The sequence below is a fragment of the Pterocles gutturalis genome, unplaced genomic scaffold (assembly GCF_000699245.1).
Source record: "Pterocles gutturalis isolate BGI_N339 unplaced genomic scaffold, ASM69924v1 scaffold651, whole genome shotgun sequence".
NCBI lineage: Eukaryota > Metazoa > Chordata > Aves > Pterocliformes > Pteroclidae > Pterocles > Pterocles gutturalis.
Genome location: NW_010097410.1, coordinates 12,778 through 37,708, shown reverse-complemented (window position 1 = coordinate 37,708; position 24,931 = coordinate 12,778). Strand labels below are relative to the sequence as shown.

At 42.8% G+C, this 24,931-nt stretch overlaps 1 protein-coding gene across 1 annotated transcript in view; it reads left to right on the top strand.

Annotated features, from left to right (window-relative positions):
• Positions 1 to 3,255: 3,255 nt before the first annotated feature.
• The window catches only part of LOC104463378 (RNA binding protein fox-1 homolog 2-like), a gene marked incomplete at its 3' end in the record, with an annotated part of 34,445 nt that continues 12,769 nt past the window's right edge, over positions 3,256 to 24,931 (top strand). Inside the window, exons 1-2 of the mRNA XM_010076059.1 lie at positions 3,256 to 3,477; positions 14,525 to 14,671. Coding sequence (XP_010074361.1) covers positions 3,286 to 3,477; positions 14,525 to 14,671 — 339 coding nt within the window. The remainder of the gene's footprint in view (positions 3,478 to 14,524; positions 14,672 to 24,931) is intronic.

Sequence of the window (24,931 nt, the reverse complement as noted above, 5' to 3'; positions counted from 1 at the left end):
GTTCAGGTTCTGTGTTTGAAGATAATTTTTTTTTTTTGATGTGTTAGTTCTTGAAAATATGAAGTGTTGTGTAAATGTTGAAATTTGGTAGAATAACAGAAGAGGTAGAATCTCCTCTGGGTTTGGAGGATATCAGTACGCTGTGAAACCTGCAGAGATCTCCTTGGGAGTCCTTTTCTGTAGACACTAGTGGAAACAGGAAGAAAAGTAATTCTAAAGCATCAAACTAAATTAAAATTGTAAAAAAAAAAAAAAAGATGGAAAACGTGTACATATATCAAGAAAAAAAAATTGAGATACAGATACTCCATGGGATGATGAAAACTGGACAAGCATAATGGTGACAGATTTACAGATAACCCAAGACATTAAATTAAGGATACATTTGTAATAAAATGTATTATTTTTGCATGTTAGTGTGTTGGGGGGGAAGGGGAAGAGAGACAAGTTACAATAGTATTGAAAACATTTCATTCTGCACAAGAAATCCCTTATTTGAAAATCTTAGGAACGTCAGAGAGAAGTAATAAATAAAGTTACCAGGATATTTTGGCTCACAAGGTGTGATTAAGCTCAAAATAAATACGTATTATCAAAACGCCACAAGCAACAGAGCATTTTTCATCCTTCAAATATTTGTAGATAATTGAAGAAGAAAAAAAATACTTAAAAGGTTCAAATGCATTTAAACTGGAAGGAACAGTATTGACTGAGGGGTAAAAACATAGAAAATAAGATTATATAAGGTTTATGGGCTGGCATTTTAAGTAGTCTAAGAGTGAGATTAAACAAAATGCCTGAGTATGTCCTTTGGGGAGCAGCCCTGCATCGTTGAGAGGACAGCAGAATAGGTTTTGTTTGTGACTAATTAGCATTCTCTTTCTCCTACCCGGGGTACTACCAGCTTGTAAATCTAGGTTGTTCTAAGAAAACTGGAAATAGTTTCTGCTACTGCATCTTTCCTGGGGTTATCCTACCAATTTTTGAAATTAAAAAAAAATAATTCATGTTTAGCTCCTATTATAAACACAAGAAAGGGGCAGACAGCGTGGGCTGTGTGGAAGCACACAGGCTTTTGGATATAATGAAATAGCTTGAAAAAGAGGCAGTATGTGGATGGAGTGAAGCTGTGGTGACAGGATAAATACTCTTGAGTAGATGAGTGATGGGGTTGCTGATAACTTGGTCTGCAGTGGGATAGCCATTGTTCAGCCTCTCCTCTCTCCCATTTGTAAAACTCACCCTGCAGATCTCGACAACAGTTTAGGTGTTGAGTCAGAAGCTCCCTGCTTTGAAGCTGAGAATGGCAAAGGAGTGAGCAGAAGCGGAGGAGGGCTGGTGGAGCTGCTCTCCTTTTGGGGACAGGGATGGGGACGGGGGGGAACTCAGTCCTGCTTTCAGAAGGTATGCTCGGTTTGTGAAAAACTTCTGCAGAGCTGCTAGGTAGCATGCGACACAGGGCTGCAATGGCTCAGGAGTGCCTGGAAGGAACTGAGCTGTGGCTGTGGCTGGCACGCTTGCTTGAATTTTTCTTTCTCAGATAAGGCTGCGGAGTTTTGTATTTCTGCAGGCAGCAAGGCTTTGCAGCGGCTGGACTTTAGTTAATGAAACCGTTCATAGTTTGTCACGGGCCGGGGCTGCAGCTTGACTCTGATAAGTGGTATTGAATGCCCTTCCCTCTCCTTCGCCCCAGCTGCGGGAGCACATGGCCACATGGCCCCTAGGAGAGGCAGGCCAGATAGACTAATGTGAGAGCAAATTTGGGATTCAGCCAGTGTCTGAATGACCTGGTGCTGGGTGGGGGTGTGCTGCATTTATCATTGTTTCCTTCGTCCGGAAGGGAAAGCTGCAGGTAGGCTGATAAAGAGACTGAAAGGTTTGTCCGGCTTCAGTGGAGGTCCATCAGCCCCTGCATGCTCTCTGCTGAAAGGCTGCTTGGTAATTCCCACTCTGCCTTTCCTATCCACAGAATAAGGTCTGCTTCACTTTTACTCCATTGACACATGCTGGTGTCAGAATAGGCTCGAGCACCTCTGGACTTTGTGGGGGAGGACCCAGGGCTGGAACAGCAGCCAAAATTTAAAATCAGGATTAGTCTGTTGACGTGCACGTAAATCAAACAGCCTTCCTATCATAAATCTTTTCTGTTGATGTTTTTTTCTGCTGCAGCGGTAGAAGTAGTAGGAGCGGTGCAGCAGCCTACGCTTCCCAGGGTTGGGCTTCAATGTCAAGGCTGTTTGCCCCAAGTGGCTGAATGCAGCTCCCTGCTCCGCCCCTCAGTGAGATCCCTGCAGGGCTGCATGCTTTCATGTTTGATTTGGGTGATTTTCAGACATGGTGGGGTAGGATTTTTATTGTCTTTTGGGGATATCTATTGCATGGTCAATTGTGTGTTTCTGAGTTGTCTGGTTGGTGTCAACTACATCTAAGGCAGTGCTAAAAGCTGCTAAAAAGTCCACTGTCCTAGCATAGGGTCTCTGTGGGCTCTACCCTAAGCTGAGGGAGGAGTGCGTAATTAATGCCCTGTATGATGGTAGTGATGCTCAGGACTGCGAGAGAGTGAGTGTGCTCCGGGCTTGCGGTCTCAGCTCAGTTCCCCACAGCTCTTTGGTGTCTTCTGCACAGCCAGCATGAAGCTAATGAGATATTCCAGCAACAGATAGCTGAGCACCCATGCTCTGTACTCAGTGCAGCCAGAGCAAAGGAGGGGGCTGCTGTGCAGATGGGTTTTTAAAAGTGTACTTCTTTTCTATTACTGTAACTCAACAGAGGAGAGTGTCCTCTGAAACACATGATGTGCTTGCTTGTGAGCAGAGCCATGAGGGTCAGGCTGGAGGAGACGGACCCACATATAATAATTTAAGGGATATTAAAGAACGCTGTTCCTCTGTGTTTCCTTCTCCATTCCAGTGCTTCAGTGCCTTTTTGCCCTTCCAAAATAATGCCTTACTGTGTGTAAAGCTTTGTGTGAGATTACAGGGGTATGCATGTTGCAAGCCCTGTAGTTTCTTCTCTATCTGCTACCCCGTAGTGATAAAGTTGCCCAAAACTGATTAAGAAAATAGTGTCATAGCTCAGAGGAGGGAGGTGTGCTTTTTTTGATAGAGAAGATAATAGAAGACTGTGCAATGTTATGGTGGTAGTGGGTGGGATAGTCACATGAACACGTGCATGTGTGTATGATTTCTCACGCTGGTGTTTTGATCCATCGTCTGTAGTATAAAGCTGTTTTATCCTTTTTTCTTTTTTCAGGGTAACCAGGAGCCAGCAGCAACTCCTGATGCAATGGTGCAGCCATTCACCACAATCCCATTTCCGCCACCCCCACAGAACGGGATTCCCACAGAGTATGGGGTGCCACACACTCAGGACTATGCAGGCCAGACTAGCGAGCACAATCTGACGCTCTACGGAAGTACGCAGCCTCATGGAGAGCAGAGCACGAACACGGCCAGCACGCAGAACGGATCTCTTGCAGTAAGTGCAGAAGGGTGCAGAGCCAGGAGAACAGCACAGTGCTTTGGGAAAAAGCAGCCATTGACTAGATTGCTGACTGTTTCTTGAGTATTCAGCTAATCAGTGGTAGACTTGAAAAGGAGAGAATTATAAACAAAACGTGGCTTCTCACCTTCCGTTACTAGGTTCCTGTCTTCTCCCTTGTGCATGTTGCCTTTGTAATCAGGTGTCTGCAAAGAGCAGTAGTACTGGGAATCATGGTGTTTTTACCATGGTGGCATTGTCTGAAGACAGTCCTTGAAAAAAGTGTTAATTACCTTGAGTTAATTGGCGAGCAGTTCAAATGAATGTGTTGGAGGAAAATTCTGGAAGGTTGACGGTAGAAAGGACTAGGATGAGCACATGCGTTGTAGGTGTAATCCCAATGTAGTTCTGTTTTCAGGAAGCTAGCAGAGTAGAAAAATACTTTTCTTTGACTTTCTGAAGCTGGCAGGGAGCTTCAGGGGGCAAAGGCAGGAGAGGACTTCTCAGCTACTGGGCATCCATTTGCCAAATGAAGATTTTCACCTTATATTTTTTTTTGCTTTCTTCTTCCCATGGCCTGGAACTGGCACTGGGCACATGTTGGCAGGTTATACCAGGGAAAGCTTTATCCACCCCTTAAGCCACTTGTTAAGTCTTAACTTCCTAATAAAGAGCCTTATGGTGAAAGCCCTCAGTGCTCAGGGGCGGATTTAATCTGTTAATGCTTTCAGTTTTACTTGTAGTTGGGTGTTTGGCTTGTAGAGATGATTTTTCTCCCTGTAAGTACTGAGAGAATTCAGTGACAATGACTGGACGAACTGATAATGCCAGCTTGAGCGTGCGTGGTTCCCAGCGTGCATCTCTGCTTCTTCTGCAGTGGGCAGTGGCTGCATGGTTGACACTGCTAGTTATGTCTTTGATAAGGTATCTTTGAGTTCATCCTGGGAATGCTGCAACTTCAGCATCTTGAAGAAGAAAAAGAGTACCAACCCTGTAAACCACATTGATAGTGCGTAAAAGGAACTTCGGGTGCCTTTCTTAGCAAACACATTTGTAGATGAGAAGAAATCAGGCTGGAAATAAAACTTAAGAGCTGGTACAGTGTGCAGAAATGCAAGTCATCATTTTGGTACCAGATTGTTCAATGTCATAGAATCATAGAATCATTTAGGTTGGAAAAGACTTTTAAGATCATCGAGTCCAACGGTTAGCCTAGCCCTGCCAAGTCTACCACTAAACTGTGTCCGTAAGCACTACGTCTACACATCTTCTAAATCCCTCCAGGGATGGTGCCTCTAACCACTTCCCTGGGCAGCATGTTCCAGTGCTTGATAGCCCTTTTGGTGAAGAACTATCCAATCTAAACTTCCCCTGCGGCATCTTGAAGAAACTTCCCCTTGTCCTATCACTTGTTACTTGGGAGAAGAGACCGACACCCACCTCACTACAACTTCCTGTCAGGTGTTTGTAGAGAGTGATAAGGTCTCACTTCAGCCTCCTTTTCTCCAGGCTTAAACAACCCCAGTTCACTCCGCTGCTCCTCATAAGACTTGTGCTTTAGACCTTTCACCAGCTTCCAACCTATAACATCTGGGCTGCCTGACTCCAGCAAACAGCTATCTTGAGCACTGCCAGTTGGGTGGGAAAGCTGGGAACTGGGAATAAAACAGGGCAGTGGCTTTCCCCATGTATTTTTGCTGTTCCCATCCTTGCCCAGAGCTTAAGAGTGTTTCTTTTTAATGGAAATGATGTGAGCCTTGACCTTGGATGTAAACTCTTGCCAGCCCTCTCACTCCTCTTCCATATTTGGAGCCATCTCTACAGCACTGCAGGGCTGAGCTCTGTGTTTCATCAACTAGTGCCAGGTCCAAGGAGCCTACAACATATGAGGCGGCTGGCTAGCCTGCGAGGAGGGACTGGGAGCCCATCTGTGCGGGAGGGATTGTTGCTGGGAGACTGCTCGGAGGCAGTGGTGTTGCCAGGAGGCTGCAGAGGGAGCCTGACTGGCAGGGGTTATCTGAGAAGCAGGCTGAATAACACATAATGCTTGTAGTGGCTGTTGGAAACAGGTGGGCATGTCTGGTCTGATCATTTGACATGGTTAAAGATGTGCAAGTTGAGTGTGCAGAAGTTGGGCTTGCAGACTGTAGCTTAGCTGGGAAAGGGTAAGGGTGCAGGCGAGCATGTTGCTGCTGCTATGGCTGGGACTGATCAAACCCAGAGGATCCCAGATGGTGGCACATGAAAAAAGGCAGGGGGAAGGCATGTCAGCCAAGGGTCTTTCTCATGCCAGACTTTCACATGCACGGGGTCCTGGATCTTCTGAGTCCTTTTGTCTTTCCATCTAGGACTCCTTCTGTGTGAAGTTATTTTGATACTGTGGGCTGCCTCGGGATGTAGTTGCTTGCAACTTCTCTCCTTCTCAGTACACTGATTAATGATGTAGGAACTAGGGAAAGGAAGAAGGCTCAGTAGTTACTCAAGCTAAAGCATGCCATTAAAATAACAGCAGAATGGGTTGGTTTCTTCACCTTGAATATCTACAGCTAACATCAAGCATCTTGTCCATCACATATGCTGGTTATTACTTGTTTGACATACATGTTCAATCCATGTGGACTAGACTGCTATGCTTAAGGCAACTTTTTCTTTCACCATTTTGTTGTCTTGCTCAAGCAACAGTGCTAACTTTAATAGAGCAGAAAGTCCTTGTAGGTGGTATATGATCCTTCCCTACCATTATTGCAACTGACAAGCACAGCTGCTGTTGTGTGTGAAGGTGATACCACAGACCAAACAGTTGGTGTATTTTTTAGCAGCTGACTTGAAGCCTGTGCTCCTGTGGGGTGATTCAGAAATTCCTTCAGTCAGACAGATAAAGTTTCTCCTTGCTTTTAAGAACAGGGCCTGTGATTAGTCCAGTTGGCCGGACAGAGCAAGATAGCGAAAGCTGTGCTCAGATGGTGGTGCTTGCCTGCTTTTCAGGCTTGTAGCCTTTAGGATAATTGCAAAAGTAACAGAGAATATGAGGTGGCTTGAAGGTCCCTCATAGAAAGGGGAGTTTTATCTGGTTGGTAAGATGTTCTGCAGCAATATAATGGGGTCTCCTCTAACACACTGTGCGGGAGCACCTTTCCACAGAAACAGGCAGATTCTGGTGGGCAAGTCAGATTGAATGATTTGTGATTAGTGTGATGCCTGAGTTAATAGACAGTGATCTGGAAGCCTGAGGTCAAACATCAGCAGTAAACTTAAATAAAATAAACTTTGCGAGTCAAAGTTCTTGCCTTCCTACAAAGTTTGAAAGCCCCGAGCAAAGGAGAATGACTGGTTGGTGTCATCAGCTAAGGATGAGCTTGGTTCTGGAGGTCTGAGTGTGGTGGAAAGCATTCAAAGCTCTCAGAGCAGGGGCATGGAAAATATATTGGCACAATAGGTGGTGTAATACAAACAGCTTAATATTTTGGAATCTTTTTTTATTTTAGGATCAAGCCTCATCTGTGGGGCTTTGTTTCTTGCCTGGCACGTGGGTCGCCTGATCTTCATCTCCAAGCATCTGTCCTTTCTCTTGATACTGTCCCAAAGCACAGCTGAAAGACCTGGATTAAAAATAGACTGAGGTGCCGGACCATATTTGGCCTACTCGGTCTGCCTGTTGCAGCCTGTCTCTGGAACCGTTGACACTCTGCATTTCATTACTTCTGGTGCTGGGTCGCCTGGTTTCTTCCCCCTTCTTGGTTTACATTAGTGCGCTTATCCCTAATGGAGACACTCAGCACAGATAGCTGCAAGTGGAGATGCTAATTAGGCTGCAGTACCTCTGGCAGCTGAGCTGATCTAAAGATTCACTGCTGTCAGAAAGGAGAGATATGGCTCTAAGCACAAACTCCCACTCCTATTTACTGGCTCTGACATTCCTTACATGAGCCACTTTAATTCACTGACCTGGCAGAAAGCTGTCCAATTCTTTTGCTGGGTTAATGAATTAGAGCAGCTCTTAGAGGGATGTAGCAAGTGCTGTTGTTGCAAGGTAAGCATGTGGAGTGCATGGCCAGAAGCCAAGAGCAATTGTCAGCTCACTGCATCTCCTGGTACTCTACCTGCGGAGGGAAGATTAATCATTTGCTGAACTGAAAAAGCTTGCTCGATAGTAAATGCAATGCACTTAATACTGTGAGCTGATTATTCAACTCATTTCTCTTGTTAATGTCAGAGGGAAGAATTTGTGTGTCTGTATAAATTATGGAATGCAGCTGGAGGTATAAAAGTAGAGGAAGAAGTTTATGTAAATTACTTTGCATGAAAATGGCAGGTGCTGTCGCCTTGGTGTTACTTTGTCATGAACCAATATAAAGTGTTATTTAATTACAGAGAGAGCATCATGTTGCTCAGCTTCTTGATGTGCCATACTGAAATGTATTTAACTCATCTGCTATACCATAAAGGGATATTGCCATTCTGATTTCTTAAAGGAGACACATCTGCAGTGGAGTTACCCCTATGTATCGTGTTCAGAAGCAAAACAGGGAAGCTGCTTGGTCATCTGGCTGTGCCCCACACATCCAGCAGGGCTTTGGAAAGAAGGGAGCCAACAGCACCAAGGGCTCCTCAGCTGACTTCTGTAACACATGGATCATGTTATAATGATGACTTTCCCTTGGGTATTTCTTACTTCGGCTGAGATTGCAGAATTTTCCTCTAATTATTTTTCATCACTTTAGTAATTAAAGCAATTGCTCATGTGAGGTATTTCAGGTGAAGAATATATTTAATGAATATCCTCACTCATCTTTTGATACTGCTGAGCAGGTAGATGCAAGGAAGAACTAGTTTCAAATAAGTAGCTAGCTGCTGACTGTTTGGCCACCTCAACTTGGAAATTGCTGTCTTGAGGTAGCAAACTCTGACATTTAACATCAGGAATTTGCTTTGAGTATGAAGCAGATTATTTTATGATTTTGAGTATGAGGCAGATTATTGTCAGTACTTGTAGACTTGTGTCTAGTGAGGCAGATTTAAAAATGATTTTGAAAGAGAAATAGGAAATAAATCATCAAATATCATTATGTTAGAGTATACAGCTGTGGTACTTCTGCATATCTCTCAAAGGTTATAGCAGATCTAGGAGTAGTACAGGAAAGGATGATAGTGATGATGAAGGGGATGTAGCAGGTTCTTTATGAGAAGAAATTAAATATTTACTTATGAAAAGACCTGACAGGAATGAAGGCATATGACAAGTACATAGAATTTTGAATGGTATGGGAGATAAAATAGGGAACTTTCCCGTTTTCACTCACTAGGATAGATGCGGGAAATAATCAGGTGGCACATGTGTTTCTCATTTATTTGGTGGTTTTGTTTCTTTTTTTTTCCATATGATGAAGAACTTAGCTGTGGAACTCTCTGTCTATGGGATGCTTTGGAAGTTGAAAGTATAAACAGCCTCAAAAAACTCACTAAAACATTTCACAGGCTATGGATTCATGGCCAGTGACCAGCTACAAAGATGTGAACTGGCTTAGTTTCCTGAAGGCTGGAAGATTTTGCTGGAGAAACATTGACAAACCTTTGTCCTGTTCTTATATTCTTCTATAGGTGCTCTCTTTGGCAGCTGTCAGAAGGAGGATAGCTGGCTGGACAGATGTTAGTCTGTCACTGTGTGGCTGCTGTTCTGTCACTGTCAATGGAGTGGTCCAGCGGTGACCACTAGCTTGGGGAAGTCTTGCTGCCTCCTTCACCTTGTCTGGGCATCCCTGTTTTGTGAGGGATGGGCTGGAACTGCTCACAAAGGGTTTGGCATCATGACCAGCAGAGCAGGCCTTTCAGGGGGCTTCATTTCACTACTTAATTGACAGAAAATTTAAAAAAACAAACAAACAAAAAAAAAAAAAACCACCAAAGAATCCTGGGAAAAAATAGTGCTCAGACAGTTTTAAACATCACTACATGGAAGATGTTACCTTGACACATCAGTGATGCCTTTGTTGTGCGGGATAAGTAGCAAAGCTTCCTGTGTGCTTTCCTATGTCAGGTTTGTGTCTTGGCTTCAGGTGGTTTATATCTGTATTTAGTGAGGAAAGTGAACAAAATGACTTAAGTTTCATTGTGTCTGAAAACAGCACAATCAGAAAAGTATGGCCTGAATTAATCTGGCCGTGTTGAAAATAGTAAAAAGCTTAGCAGAAGTTATTTTGTATGTCCTTAGCTTTTTTTTTTGTTGTTCAGTTTTTGGCATACAGAATAGTTGGGCACATTGTTAATTCTGCCAGTAGTGTAGCTCAGTTTTTTTTTAATATAACACTGCTGGCATCTCTGAAAAATCAAGTACATGGATATAATTTGGAAAATTTATTTACTTTGTTGAAAGGTGATTATTAGCTTTACAGTCTTCTGTCTGCTAAACAAGTGCAGTCTAAGCAGCGGAAGTTCCCATGCCCTGTGCTCTTAGGTGTGTAGGACCTCAGTCCTACTCTGGTAGAGTGTGGTGAGGCATGAGTGGGGTTTTGTGTCGAGTGTCTGTTTCTCCACTCATTTTTCCACCAAACCTGCTCAGTGGATATCTCAGTGGATATTGGTGGGTGACTGGTTGTTTTGACGCAAGTTCTTCCTTAGAAGTTGCAGAGATCTTCCCACGTTGTCTGCACTCTCCTTTGTGATGGGAAGATTGCCTTCCGCCAGTCGTAGCATTCAGTCGTTCTCTCCACACAGTTCCTTGAACTCTTGATCCAAACAAGGTCTGTCTTTTTTTTTTTTGTTTGGTTTTTTTTTTTTTTTTTGTTTGTTTTTTTTTTGTTCCAAGACTGGTCTAGAAGCAGCAGAGCAAGCCCAGTCTGTCTCCCACATCTTGTAAGCCACCCAAGTCCCATTTTAGATATAGTTATTAGTTACAGTTTGTATTTTGTAAATATTTTCTTTGCAGTGATTTATGGCTCTTAACCTCCTCATTATGATTCACAACATTTTGGACCACCTCCTTCCTGGGGGAGAGAACAGGGTTTTTTTTTTTTTGCTTTTCTATAGCTTGGACCTGAACTGGTTCCAATTCTAGAGGCAAGTGAGAGATGGAAACAAAATGTACTGGGTATTAATAATCTCTGTGCTGGCCTGTTGCATTGGTGTTTGTCTGGCTTATCGGGGAAGTAGTCCTCTGTCTAGCCATGCAGATGGAGATCTGCTCAGAGCTCAGGCAGTGCTGAAGCCCCTGCTTCCCTCCTGCTGAGGAGAAATCCTCCACGATTGCTTGTTCACCAGCTGCCTTAGGACAGAAGAGTCTAATCAAGACGTGGGAAGATGCTTGTAGAGCTGCCCCCAAATTTTTTTCCCCTTTTACCTGCATACGTGCACATGTATACATCCATGCTACTCTTCAACTGCCTCTTCTTGCTGGGGTGTTTCCTTACTGCTGGCAGGTGTTAGGGAGGAGCTGGCATGGAGGCATAGGCAGTAAGTAGTTAAAAGTGAAGCACATATTGCACGTGTCCTGAACTCTGATGCGTTTCTCAGTGACCTTGAACAGAGCTCAAAGCTAGCATGTGCAGGCATGAATGACATTATCACCTGCAGCAAGTGTATGTTATGCAGAGTATGCTCAGGATGTAAGGTAGATCCAATACCGTTTTCAAACGCAGGGTCTTTGCTGCAGCATGTTTTTGTGTTGCCTGATGACAGGCATTGAGATCTAGGGAGCATGTATTAGCTCCCTTCCAAGCTGAATCGCTGTCTGTAACGAAGGGAGAGGGCCAGTTCTTCGCTGTGAAGTGTTGACGTGAGGCCAGAAGGAAGGAGCTGAAACTCAGTACAGGGAAGGAGTCAGGGTGGGGAGTGGGCGCTCAGTGAAATGCAGGCTTTTATCGTCTGGCTTGGTCAGGGTAGTGCTGTTGCCACTCTCCATTATGTGCTGCCTGAGAACAGGCTCCAGGCCCTTCCTTTCATCTCCGTCCTAATGAATTAAGACAAGGAATAACTATAAACCTGTTTTGCCCGTATAGCGAAGCAATTAAAAAAAGAAAAAAATAAAAAAAGAAGGGGGGGGGGGGGGGGGGGAAGATCTGAGGAGACTATTTCTTTCATTTATGTTGTAGCTGAGTGTGTGGCAGTAGAAAAATGTATTGAGCTAATGTTATAGTGTCTGAAAGTTCAAATATTACCTTAGGGCCATGGATGATAGAAATGATGGAGCTACAGCATCCAGAAGGAAGATATTTAATGTTAAACTACTGCTGAAAAATCAGGATATGTGAAAGCCTGAAAAGCATTTGGAGACTTAGTGTAGTCAAAAAGGTAAGAGTGGGCCCCTGTTCCTTCTGTTGGTTCTCCTCTTTGAAGCCTTTGTCTTATAGTACACATCAAACGTGCTGCAAAATGACTCCTGTGTGGCGGCAGCGCTCTGCCATATGCAGGAACAGCTGTGAGTGGTTTTGAGTAGGCCACTGTACATGATACATCGCACCCTTGGTAAGAAAAGAGTTCTGCCCTCTGCCTGTGAACAAGTGGATAGGATTGCCCTCCCAGTTTCTTCCCTATGGAAGAGGCAGATCCAGTCCTCTGCAACCTGTATTTAAATTTAAAGAATAAACCATTTTTGTCATCACTGTTCAGAATCTGTGTTTTTCCTCGTTCACACTGAAGAAGATGCACTAGTGTGTGTGTTTGAGGATGCACTTGTGTGCATGGGTATTGCCCACTTGCCAGCTCCACACAAAGACATAGGAAACATGGGATTTGGCAAATTGCACTAGCAAGGCTCCAAAATGGATTGTAGAAATCCCCTGTAGCAGGAGTGTTGGTGATTATGGCGAGTTATTTTGGGGCACTCACTTGCAGATGTTGTGTGCCATGGTGATGGATGGGCTGCCCCTGTGTTTTGTCCTTCTTGGTCAGGCTGACCCTGAGGAGCAAAGGACTCTGATGGAGTCTTAGAAATAAAACCACCAAATAGCATAGTGTGATTTAAGCATAAACCAGCTTCATTGATTCTTCCCCTAGGGTGCACTCTCTGTATGTTTTGAGATGGATTTTGTCATAGGGGTGAGGATAGGAGAAGAGGAGGAACTTCGGGAGGGGGAGGCGTCTTTTTAGATACGATCAAATGGAAGTTTCAGAGGTTGTTCTTGAAAATTTGATGTTTGGAGGATGCGTAAGTCTTAGCCAAATTAAAATCCTTCATCCTGCTAGGCTTCTCCTGGGACTTGCATGGCTCTGGGGAGCAGAGATACTTGCCAGGCAGTATCTCTGCTCTTCCTATCACAGCTTAATTTATATTAACAAATCAAACATGGCTTGTGCTGCCTGTGCAGCCCTACTAAAATAAAATGGAAAGCTGCCACTGCTTTACTCAGCATGACAAGACCCTAGTGGTTACTGCTTGCTTGCTCTTGTTAGTGCTTTATAACTAATACACAAGTACAAGTTCAAGGTCATGTCTTTAAGATATATTTCTGGCCAGAAGAAGCTCTCTTAATGTCACCAGTTTAGTTCATCTGTGGAGAGATGTTTATTTCTGAATATTCATGAAGTGTTGTATATTGAATGATGTGCAGAGCAGTCTAGCAAGTCCTGTCAGTGGTTGGGGAGTCAGTGTGACCAACTTCCCTGAGATTTCTTTTCTCTTTGGTACACAAATTGTGTATTTAAAACAGGAAAAAAAAAAAGACCTCAACAACAAAAAACCTCCCTACTCTTAAATCTTTAGTTTTAAGGCCTGTGTGTGTTCTTGAAGTCAGCCTAAAAAAGGCTGGCTCTAGCAATTACACGGTCCTTGCCTTTTCCTCGTAGAACTTTTCATTTGATGGGTTAAGGAAGAAGTCAGGTTGGCATCTAAAGAAATGAAATGACACTTAAAAGTGCATCACACAGGTGGTCAAAGCATTGACCCCTAGGAGAGACCGAGGTGAGCAGCAGGAGATGGAGTGAGTGGGTGGGTGCTTTTTGAAAACCTTGGTCTGTCAATGCTTGCCTTGGAAAGGGCAGAGCAATAAAACTGATCAAATTGTAGTCTTTGTTCTGTAGCTCTGAGTTTTTGAGGCAATTTTTCTGCCTAAAGTGTGCAAAATACCATTTTCTCATCAAGCCATTTTGCAAAGGGGCCTTGGCTTTATATTTAGTGCTGTGTTCAAATTTTACCACTTCTTAGTCCAAGCCCAACACAAGTGGCAGAGGTTCTCTTCCTTTCCTCTCCCCTGCCCATCATCTCTATGGGGGCATTAGGTCTCTCCTCTGGCACACTGGTCTTCGTTGTTCCTCTGCCTTCTTGCTGTATTTTCTCTGTGGACAAGTACCCCTGGCCCACCCCTTGACCTGGCTTCACTGTACCAGTTGGTTTGTGGGAATGCTTTAACAAAATGCCTTGTTTTAGCTGTGGAACTGGTAACAGAAAGTAGCACTTGGAGTTTTTCTAAATCTTGCAGTTGTAATGACTGTTTCCTGTCCCTGGCCTTACTTTTAATGTATGAGAAAAGTTATCAAAGATGTCCGTAAGCTGTTCATATATGGATTTTACCATTTAATTATAGATCTTCTTTTGGGGTAAAGTTTCTCTGAAGGGAGCTTGACAGAGCAGATGCTGTTTTGCCTGGGGATGCATTTCTGGTATTGGCCCGGTGAAGAGCTGCCACTTCAGCTGTGGGATTTTGATGATTGCGTGAACATCCTGCCACATGAGATTAGAGTGGCGGTACTGCCTCCCAGCTTCAGGATATGAAAGATCCGCCTCTTCATTAGAGCTTTCATGTGGTGGCAGCTGAAGTGAGGAAGAACAGGGGAAAAGAGAGAAGCTATTTAAGAAAACAAAAGCAAATCTGCTGAGCTAAAAGGTGATCTGAGGGGAGGGAGGCAGAGAGTGCATTTCTGTTTGCTCATGGAAAGGGAGGGGAAGAACAACAAATCAATTGTTAAGCATTGCTGGCTTTATCAAAATAATTGTCAAGTGCTCAGATACCGCAATCGCAAGTATAGTACTAATACCTAAAAAGAGATAGACAAAGCATGTGAAAGGAATTTGTGTGGTTTCTGTTCATGTGGACATTTTTGTCTCTTATTTCAGCAGACAGAAGGAGGGGCGCAGACAGATGGACAACAATCACAGACACAGAGCAGTGAGAATACCGAGAGCAAATCCACTCCAAAACGACTTCATGTGTCTAACATTCCCTTCCGCTTTCGAGATCCCGACCTTCGGCAGATGTTTGGGGTAAGTTACCAACACCTTTTAAGGCACGGCCTATTCTCCTTCCCCATAGGAGGGACATATGGTGCTAGCATACTTATGTGAAGGAAAAGCCTTTTCCCCTCAATTTAGTCAGTATACTGTAAAATATTTGCAGGACTAGGACAATTGGTAGTGTTTACCTCAGCTGTTAAATATGCGCGAAAACTGTAACTGTGTTGTTTATATCAAGATGTTGAGTGTAACCTAACAATTGGTTTGGAAAACAAAACAAAACTTCACCTTATTTCCCTGTAAAGACTAGGATTAAACATTGACTTAATATATCCCTTGCAAAGCACTGTTTTTCAGTTGCTTAGAAACTTGTTGAAATATTTATGTCTTTCCTCATGATCCACTTCTGTGATGAAAAATTGCTGCAAGGAATTGGCCAACTAGGTATTGCATCTGGAAAAGCTAGTGCAAGTCAGATGGTATTTTACATTGTGTATGATATACATTCTGTTTCTTCTGACCAAATAGTTTGTCTTCCCTAATCTTTGTATGCTATTCATCATTCTCAATTTATAAGCTCTTTGAGGAAGAGTTTGTTCACATGACTGTAGGTGGTGACTTATTCCATGCGGACACAGAGATAAATGAGTTAGATGCTTCATGACTTAACCTTTAGGTGATGCTATCTATATATCATCATCTTGACTTGTTGATATGATGGTAGTATCCTTGGTTGATGGCATGTTTCAAAGTCTTCAGAAATATTTCTTATTATTTATAAAGTTGACAGACTTTAAATGTTGCTGCCTGTTTAAGATGCAATGCAGAGGACTCAAGTCAGGAAAGACCAAAGCTCAGGTTCCTCTTACCACCTTAGGCTTTAAGTGTATACCCTGGTCCTAACTGTATAGCCAGCTGCTCCCCCAAAATCTTGCAGTGTTCTTGTTTCTGTTGTTGCATCTCTTGATCCATCTGTGTGGGTGTGTATGCATGCGCATATACACACATTCTGATGTGAAGAGTAGTGTTACAGTACATCAGTGCATCAAATTCCTGGACTTCAAGCTTAGACTGCTATAAATGAGAGAAGAATTGGGCTTATCTGTTAATAGCTTGAATGCTACAAAATGTGCAGAAATGGTAAAAATTTCACTGATGGTCTTCAGCAAGAGTCCCAATTGCTATATATTGTGACATCATTGCTGTTTGTTCTTGAAGCTTTTTGTGTCCATAAGAAGCTATTTTGTGGGTGAGATCAAATGGAGAGGAGTGGTCAAAATGCCGGAGGGTAAGGCTGCTATTCAGAGGGACCTGGCTGGAAAATGGGCTGACAGGAATGTTAAGATACTCACCAAGAACGAGTTTCAAGTCTTCCATCTGGGAGGGAATAATCCCTGCTGCAGTACAGGTTGCGGGCCAGTTGTCTGGGAAGATGCTCTGCAGTAAAAGATTTGAAGGTCCTGGTGGACAACTTGGCAAACACAAGCAGCAGCGTGCCCTTGTGGCAAAGGCAGCCAACTGTATCCTGGGCTGTGTAAGTGTAGCCAGCAGGCCCAAGGGAAGTGATACCCCTCCCCGGCCCCACCCCGGTCTTCAGCAGCTGTTGGAGTGCATCTGGAAGGAATACTGGGTCCAGTTTGGGATCTCTAGGGCAAAAAGTGCACTTCAAGTGAAATACTGGAGCAAGCCCAGTGGGCACCACTAAGGTGGTCAGGGGGCTGGAGAACATGGCATGTGAGCAGAGTCTGAGACCTGGGCCTGTTCAGCTTTGAGAGGAAGAGAGATATTTTTGTTGTCTATTTTGGTATCTGATCAGAGCATATGGAAAAGATATACCTAGAATCTTTTTGGTTGTATGTAATGAAGAGATGAGAGACAATACAAGTTGGAACATGGGAAATTTAAATTAGATATCAGGAATTTTTTTATTTTTTTTTTTTTTTTACTGTGAGGGTGGTTAAATAGTGGAACACGTTGCCCAGAGAGATTGTGGAACCTCCATCCTTGAAGGTATTTGTCTTGACTGGACACAGCCTGGCCAACCAAATCTCATTAGACCTGCTTTGAGCAGGGGTTTCACTAAATGACCTCTGGAGGTAGGTCTCAGCCAAAATTATGATTCTGTGATTCTGTTGCAAGAGGCCTGGGTTTGCTTCTGTGTTGTTCATACATTAGATTGTCACACTCTTGACATCTGTGGAAATGTTTTCAGGGTGAAACTCATCTCCTGGCAGTCTGTGATTGCTGAATCTTCTCAGCTGCCTGTTCTGCTTTTGTGTTTTTTAGCTCGCTTTTTGCTGTTGCAGGGCTGTGCGGTAGGCAGTTCCGTCCGGTTTGGATAAACTGGTTGCTGAAATCACAGCCAGTTCTTGGACCACCTGCTACAATCTGTATTTAGCACGTCCTGCTCTGTTCTACTGCTGCTCCCCTCTCCTGGGAGATACATCGCTTATATAAACTTTCCTGTTGCTGCTGCCCCTTCCCTTGAGACCAGTGCCTGACTTGACGACTGGCCCCTATCACGCTTGTTCACCTTCGTGCTGTTCCTCCCTGTGCTCCTGGTGTGGAGGATGTGGATGAAATGGAAATGACAAGACCATCCGTGTCCTGGTGACTCTTACTTCTGCTTTGCAGACGGGGACACACAGGCAGTATAAATGAACTGCTGTCCTGAGAAGTAACTTGTAGAAAATGCAGCCTAACTGCTTGCATTAAGGTTTCCCATTTTTTTTTTGGGCCCAAATGGTTGTGCATAGAAGAGGTGCAGAAATACACTATTATCAGTTGGTTTCTGACAACCCAAGTTGTTTGTTGTCAGTTTATTTTTTCTCTAAACATAATCTCAAGTTTAGCACTGTGATGTGATTTTTAACTGGGGTAAGTGGTATACTTCCTATAAAACCTTTTGTTAGTTTACCTGGCCCTGTGTTTGCAGAGAGGTACGCCTGCCAGAAGAGCATAAAAAACCCCAAGCGGCATTTTCCTGTAATAGAGAACTTTGCTTCTTTGCCCAGGAAATAATCAACGGTTCTGACAGATCTCCTTTTTTCTCTCACTGCTGCTTCTCTCAGCATGCTCAAAGCCTCAAGCAGGAGACCGTTTCTCTTTGAATCCTCCTCGTTCATCTTTCTTTTTCAGGATCAGGATGTTTTCCCTTGGGTGACTCACTGAAACCGACCCTTTCTCCTACAGGGGACTCATGGTTGTCTGAGTCTTCAGCTGTGGCTAGCTTGTAACCCCCATCTCCCTCTCCCTTCTGTGTGTCAGGTCACATCTCCTCAACGTCATATCTAAGAGACTCAAAATCCTTGCCTGGAGTAATTTTCCCAAGCTACTGTACCAAGAGAGGAATTGGGTAGACAGAAAAGCCGTGGAGGAAGAAATAAATGTGATGGTAGGGAGGGAGTAAAGAAGTCCCCTGAGGATGGAACAGCATGCAAGAGGTCAGCCCAGTCCTGGGGCGCAGAACATTACCTAATGCTTTCGTCCAGATTTGAGTGGAGGTGGACTTTAGATGTGTTGTCCCATGTATGATTAAATGGATGTTACCTGATGCTTTCTAAACCGTCACCATTTGTGAGAACTGCAGACATAAGGATTTCCTGAGAAATTAAAGTTATTTGTGTTTCAAACCATGTCTCACCTATTGCGTGTTTCTAACAGGTCCCCAAGATATCCTCAGGAATGGAACAAACATTTCCTTATGTATATGCTTCTTATAGGGAGGCAAATAAAATAGGCTGCTTAAAACAGGTAATATTTACTTGACATTTCATGATGCCAATAAAAAGACTTCCAGAAAGCTGCTAGAAGGAATAGGTCATTTTTAATGCACACAGTTCTGCACCCACTGTGGAATAAATCAATAGTTGACCTTGTTCTGGCAGATAAAGAAGAGTTAATAGCTGACCTGAAATCCCACGGTTGCCTAGGTACCAGTGATTGTTATTTGTCTGTATTTACTTTGTGCAAACAGAATATGGAATCAGGCAGTAATGTAAGGAGCTTTAGAAGAGTCTGTTTCTTGGAGTTTAAACAATTGGCAGGATAACTTCCTGGGAAGGTACCTTTAAAAGGCAAGTGTAAATGGAAGCTATAAAGTATTCAACAAAATCATACTGGTGGCCAAAAAGGCATGATTCCACGGTTGCTGAAACTGTGTTTAACAAAATACAAAGTATTCTGCACATTAGGCAGGGAGGATGAAGTAAATGTCAGTGAATGTAATTGCAAACTTAAAGAAGGAGGTGGGAAAGGAAATGTGCTAATCATGGAGATACTGGTGATATAGGTTCAGAGAAGGCGTCGTTTTACATGCAAAGAGAAAAGGTCTAGGTGTAGGCCCAATATAAAATCAGGAAATAGTTGTGTGTTTTTAGGAAAAAAAACAACAAAACAACAAAAAAGAGAAAAACCAACAAAAAACCCCTTCCTGTGTTTATGATGTAAGAGAAGGTATTTGTACTGTACCTGGTTTTGTATATAGTTTATAACAGAGGAGTATGAGGCAGTGCTTGCTAATATTTAAAAACGAGCAGATCTAGATAAGGTATGTCCAAATACAATAGTCAAAGCAAGGAGCTCTTTTATTCATTAATGCTAATTTTTAGCCAATTCTTGTAAGCTAGGGGAGTTGCAGAAGGCTGGAATGCTGCCCACCAGGATTCACTATTGAAAAAAATTGAAAGAGATGACCGAAAGAGCTATGAACTAATTATCTCTATGTTGATCCAAGATTTTAAAAATCTGGAATATTTTAAAAGCACTAGAATCTGAAGAAGTGGTTTAATATCTATTCAGTGTGACTTTGTATAAGGTAATATACATCTTTTTTAGACAAATATTGTCTTGTCCATTTTGACAAGATTGTACAAAGCTATACTGATATAGTTGAACATTGCTCCATCAACTGAATTCATCCAAGTTACAAGTTCTGTTTTTTAAGAAAAAGAATACTTAAATAAACAAAACACATGTTAGAAGGATTAAAAACCTCTTTAACAACAGATAAAAATTATTGGGGAGGCATCAGTGATCAAGACTGTTTCTAGTGTTAGTTTCCTCAGGGATCTGTTTCAGTCACAGTCCTGTTCAGTATCTATATCAACCCGTGGAGACCATATTATTAAAACCTTGCCAGTAAGGTTTGTGATTAAAAAGCTGTTTGAGGAGGAGGAAAGAGAAAGATAAGGTTACTGTAGAGAATGACTTGAAATGTGTGGTTAATTGACAGTAAATCAAGCAAAAATGTGTTTGATGCAGCCCAGTGCAGAGTACTGAGTATGTAGGAACTGGACTGTGCTTGTAGGACGGAAGGCTTTCTTTGGAAAACACTGATTTGGGAGAGTGCTAGTGATTGATTGATCAAGGTCGTTGCTTCAGCAGTGCAAAGGGGGATGTCAGGTTGAAAGAGGGGTGTGATCTTGCTCATGTTCAAAGTTGAAAAGACTGTGACTGTATAATTTTGTTCAGTTCTGAGATCAGTTTAGGACAGAAAAAAATCCTGGGCTTGGAAGATGAGTGGCTTTTTAATGGTGTAAGGTGTTGGGTACATGATTTACTCAGAGGTTGGGAGATGACAAGTCTGTTCTGTACAGGTGCTTATGCATGGATGATACCTACTAATAGAGGTTTTAAGTCTTGTTTACAGTCATAATAAGATTTTCCAGCTGGAAGCTGAGATTTAATACAATTAACATTTAAATAAGATAAAAATTGTTAATCATTTAGGCTAATTTAGACAACAGAATGACTTACTAGGGAGTTGCCATCAGTGTTAAAAACAAGTTAACAACTCTTTTCAAAATCTTATTATGCAATTTCTGAGGGACATTCTTTGGCTAGTTTGTGTAAGGACTCTGACCTGATGGTAGTAGTCTTCTCCTTAACTGCTGCAGGCTGTCCTGTTCCTTACTGGACTATGTATGCAGAAGAAAAGCTTATGTTTCCTTCAGCATGTTTCCAGTCCTTTTATCTTTGTGCTCTGATAGTGTCTGGGCTTGTACCTCATGGCTGATAGCTTCAGTCTTTCCCTCCTAGGCTTCAAGAAGCAGTTTTCATCCCAGTATAAAATTGGCTGGGATACTCTGGTCTGTTGTGGACTTCAGAGTCAGATGGACTTGAGAGTCTTCTGGGGAAGATGGAGGCTGGGTTGGACTGCCTGCAAGAGGAAAAATCCATCTGTTCTCAAGCTGAATCGTTAATTTCCTCCACAAAACCAGGCAAGGTGGATCATTCTGGTAGTTCATACAGGTGTCTTTGCATTAAATCATTCTTATCTGTTGTGAGAGCAACAGTATGAGGAGCCAGAATTGACATTTCTCAGAATTTACTGTGGGGAAATGCTCTTTGCTCAAGAATCTTCAACTGTTTTTACAAAGAAGATAGTGGAAGATAAAAATAAGGACTGTGTTGATTGCAGATGAAGGTGGGATAGCACAGAATAGGGTGTGAATTCTCTGAGGCTCTGGCTTCAGATGGAGACATTGCCTTGTGTGCAACATGCTTGCTCCGTGGCTTAAAGGGATTTTGTGTTTTATCAGCTACAGCACTAATAATGCATAGTTATTTTATATAAAGGTGACTATTCTGTGACATTTAATAACTTTGAGCTAATGAATTTATTAATAACTTGATTTATTAAAGGTGACAGAATTTTAGCTACTTGGTTTTTAATATTTGATTTTAAGGCAGGTAATGTTGTTACTCTTTTCTTTCTCTTAAGTCTAATTCATACCTCTACTGCACGGTTCTTTATGGTGTATGTTTTTGGTAGACCACTGCTTTGTGTGACTGAAGCAACATAGCTCTGGGAGCTCAGATGTTTTTTGGGAAATGCTTGTAGCCTTCAGATCTCAGCCTCTGGGGAAACATTTTGGCACTTTGCACTTCCTAAAATATCTCCGTGGATATAGTTTCTCATCCAACTTCATTTTGGTGTCAAGACTGCAGAACACCTCCATATGAGCCTATAGTTTGAGGCTAATGCAATAACAAGTTAGACTACAGCTCTTGCTCAGCAAGAATTTGGTAGAATGTTTAGTCTGTGTTTGCCAGTATATAATTTAAATATGCAAGTAATTCATGATACACAAGTATTGGCAACGGCAGAAAAGTACTCATTAGGCATTAGAGTAAGTAGGTAAATAATACAATAGACCAAGAAGCTTTGGCATGCAGGTTTTGATGCAGTGAGGTCTGAAGTACAGCAATAGGGAAGACTCTGCTTTCTGAGTGGATTTGAGATCTGAAGGAGGAAATCCTGTCTTCTGGATATCAAGACCTATTCTATTTTTTTAATCTCTGGCTGGTACTGGCCATTGATCACACATAACAAGTCCTACATGCGAGTACTGGAGAACAAATGTTCTGACACAAGGTGGCCTCTTTGTGACGATTCTTGTTTCCAAGCTCTTCCTGTGATGAGAGAGAGCTCCATCTCTGTCACAGCTGCTGATGTTGGGTAGGGTTAGAAGAGGCACTGCTGTTTATCTTCCTGTGTTTCACCAGTGTGATTTCTGGAGTCACCTTTTGCAGTTGATGTGTGCGCTCACTGCTGCTTGAGCATCCTGCTTTGTCTGCACGGCTGTGCTGGGTACCGTGGTATTTCTGCGCGGGGGTACTTTTGCTGCTGCAGCTGCCAGCAACTGTTGTACCGTCTGTCTTGCTCTGCAAACACTGTGTGCTGGTGCCACAGGACATGGAAACTTCTGTAGTGACCATCTGGTGGAAGGCAGTGATGGATCATACTTTTATCTAAGATTTGTTTAGGCTTTCATTAGAGTTACTGGAAGAATCTGCAGTGAGAGTGGGCTGAACATGGTTTGGGAGACAGTGCTGTGCTGTAACTGGATTTACTTGCATTGAAAGCCTAGGTAAAATTAGATGGAGTTGTCTTTTGTAACCCAGTTTTATATGAATTCAGTCTACATGTGTGAGTCCTCTCAAACTGAGCTTTGAATGTATACTGCTTTTGTGGGCATGGGTCTGAGTACCTTTTCTGTGGCAACAGAAATCTGTACCAGATTACGGTGCAGTCACACCTTGGGATGGCACAAGGCAGGAACAAGGAGCTGAAAGTGTAGACCTGGAAGCTGGCCTGGTGTTAAGATCTCTGGAACGGTACCCTGTGGTACTGTTCACCACCATCTCACTGTTTTGTGTGAAAATGTTTTATTTGTGAGTTAGAGGATAACAAATGACTGAGAAACTATGTTCCTCGTCACTTTGTTTGCTGGGATGGCTCTGATCTGTAAATCCTGTTAGAAATCTGTACTCTTTGTCTGGCTTCCTTTTAAAGTCTGGTTTCTTCAAAAACATGTGTTTTGTTGGGCAACAGGTCAACCCTAATAAGGGCTGCTTGGTGCTTGTTTGCAGTCTGTTCAGTTGGTAAACTGTGGTAATGCTTTGGTTTATAAATCCTGGATTCTTCCATCTTTCTATTGGCAAAGCATAGTAGTGTCACTCGGCCGAACAGGGTTGGCTGTAGCAGGGTAAGGCACACAATTTTGAAGAGATGTGACACAGCTTTAGGTGAGGAAGTTCATGTACTGATAGCAGTGTAGCTCTGGCATACCCCATGCTGCCATAACTAAGCACTGACTAATATATGCTGCAATGGAACCAGCTGTTCTCAGATGAAAGTATATCCCACAGACCTGGTTGCTAGGGTAAGGACGCTCTCTGCAGCATGGACCTGTCCTGCCTGTGAAATGCTCTTGCTCATGCACGTTAAGCCTGAGGACCTGAAATGGTTTCCTGCACAGGAGGTTAGTTCCTGGCTATTTTGAATTTTGACCGTCTTTGAGAATGGACTGTTTGGCACTTCTGAGGTTTAGCTAGTTCACTGCACTTGTCTCTTAAGTGAATTTTGTAGGGCCAGTGCAAAGCTGCTTGGGCATACAGAGTTCTCTTGTTAGGGATGTGAAGTTGTCGAATTGTGGCTCATGTTAGCTTTTGTTGTTCCATGATTTCTAGAGAATTCGTCTTGTACTCCCTGTTGTTTGCATCTTTAGGGTTAAGTTATTTGTCTGGCATGTTTTGGAGCTCATTTTGAAAGCTCTAGACAGGGAGGGGAGGCAGGGCCAGCTGGAACAGAGCATACAGGAGGGGCCCTACGAAACTGTCAGTGCCTTGGAAGGCAAAAGCTCTCTGGTGCCAGATCTCTCAAATTTATTATATGTAATGTAGTTATGGCCTCTGCTGGAAAAATCTGCCTTTATGTCATCTAGATGGAAAGAAACACACAGCATGCGTATACCCTTCCTTGCACAATGCCCTTGCATCCATGATAAAGTATATCATCTTCAAGCAAGAAAATTCTGGTCATAGCTGATGTCTGTTAATATCTTTACGCCTCTTAAAACTGCTGTTTCCAACAGCCCATGCTAACATTGTAGAGTAGATGATTCTCATTTACCTGCTTTACAGAAAAATAACTAAAAGCTGGTAGAAGGTCACTCCAGGGAATGGAGGACTAAAATAAACCAAACAAGATGCTATAGCTCCTATGCCATGGTATGACTGTGAGTGTGTGTGTGTCCATCACATGGTGTGTGCATGAGCAGTTCATGGAGGAAGCTTCTTGCACAACCTGACGTGATGGGGGATGCTGGCTTCTTAGTCACATAGTAAGCTTTTTAAGTCATTGTGGGGAGCATTTGAGATGTGTAGTCCTGCAGTGCCTTCTTCAGAGGCTGTGAACTCTGAGGATTTTTTTTTCCCCTGCTGCTGTGCAGGATTGTAAGTAGAAGTTCTTGGTAATCACTGAGTGAACAAATCAGGTCTGTGAGAACAGTGATTCATGTCTTCAAGATTAGAGAATAGAAGGTTAGTCCTCATGGATGACCTAAGCATGGATCTTGTTTTATTTGGTTAGACCCTCTGTCTGCTGGAAAATACAAACATGCCTGTAGACATGATTTTAAAAAATTACTATGGGGCATTTGGTGTTGACCCTTCTATTTAGACAGCCTAGCATTTTCCATACAAAAATTGTGACCTTTCACTAAGGAGCTCTTGAAAATTCCATTGTTTGCAGTAGGCTGTTGACATTTGGTAGGGGAAGCACCATCAGAGAACAAAGTGCCTTTTTATGTTCCACTAAATTAGATTCAGCTTTGAAGGAGATACAAACTGTTAAAATGAACTGGTAGTTTTTTCCTGCTTTCATTCTTCAGGAAAACTCTGGCATGCTTCCCAAAAAAAAAGTGCCTTCAGTGCTGGACCTGCTGTAACCATTGCAGCAGTGAGGACAAGATCTGTGGTGTTAGGAGCTGTCAGAGCAGCTGT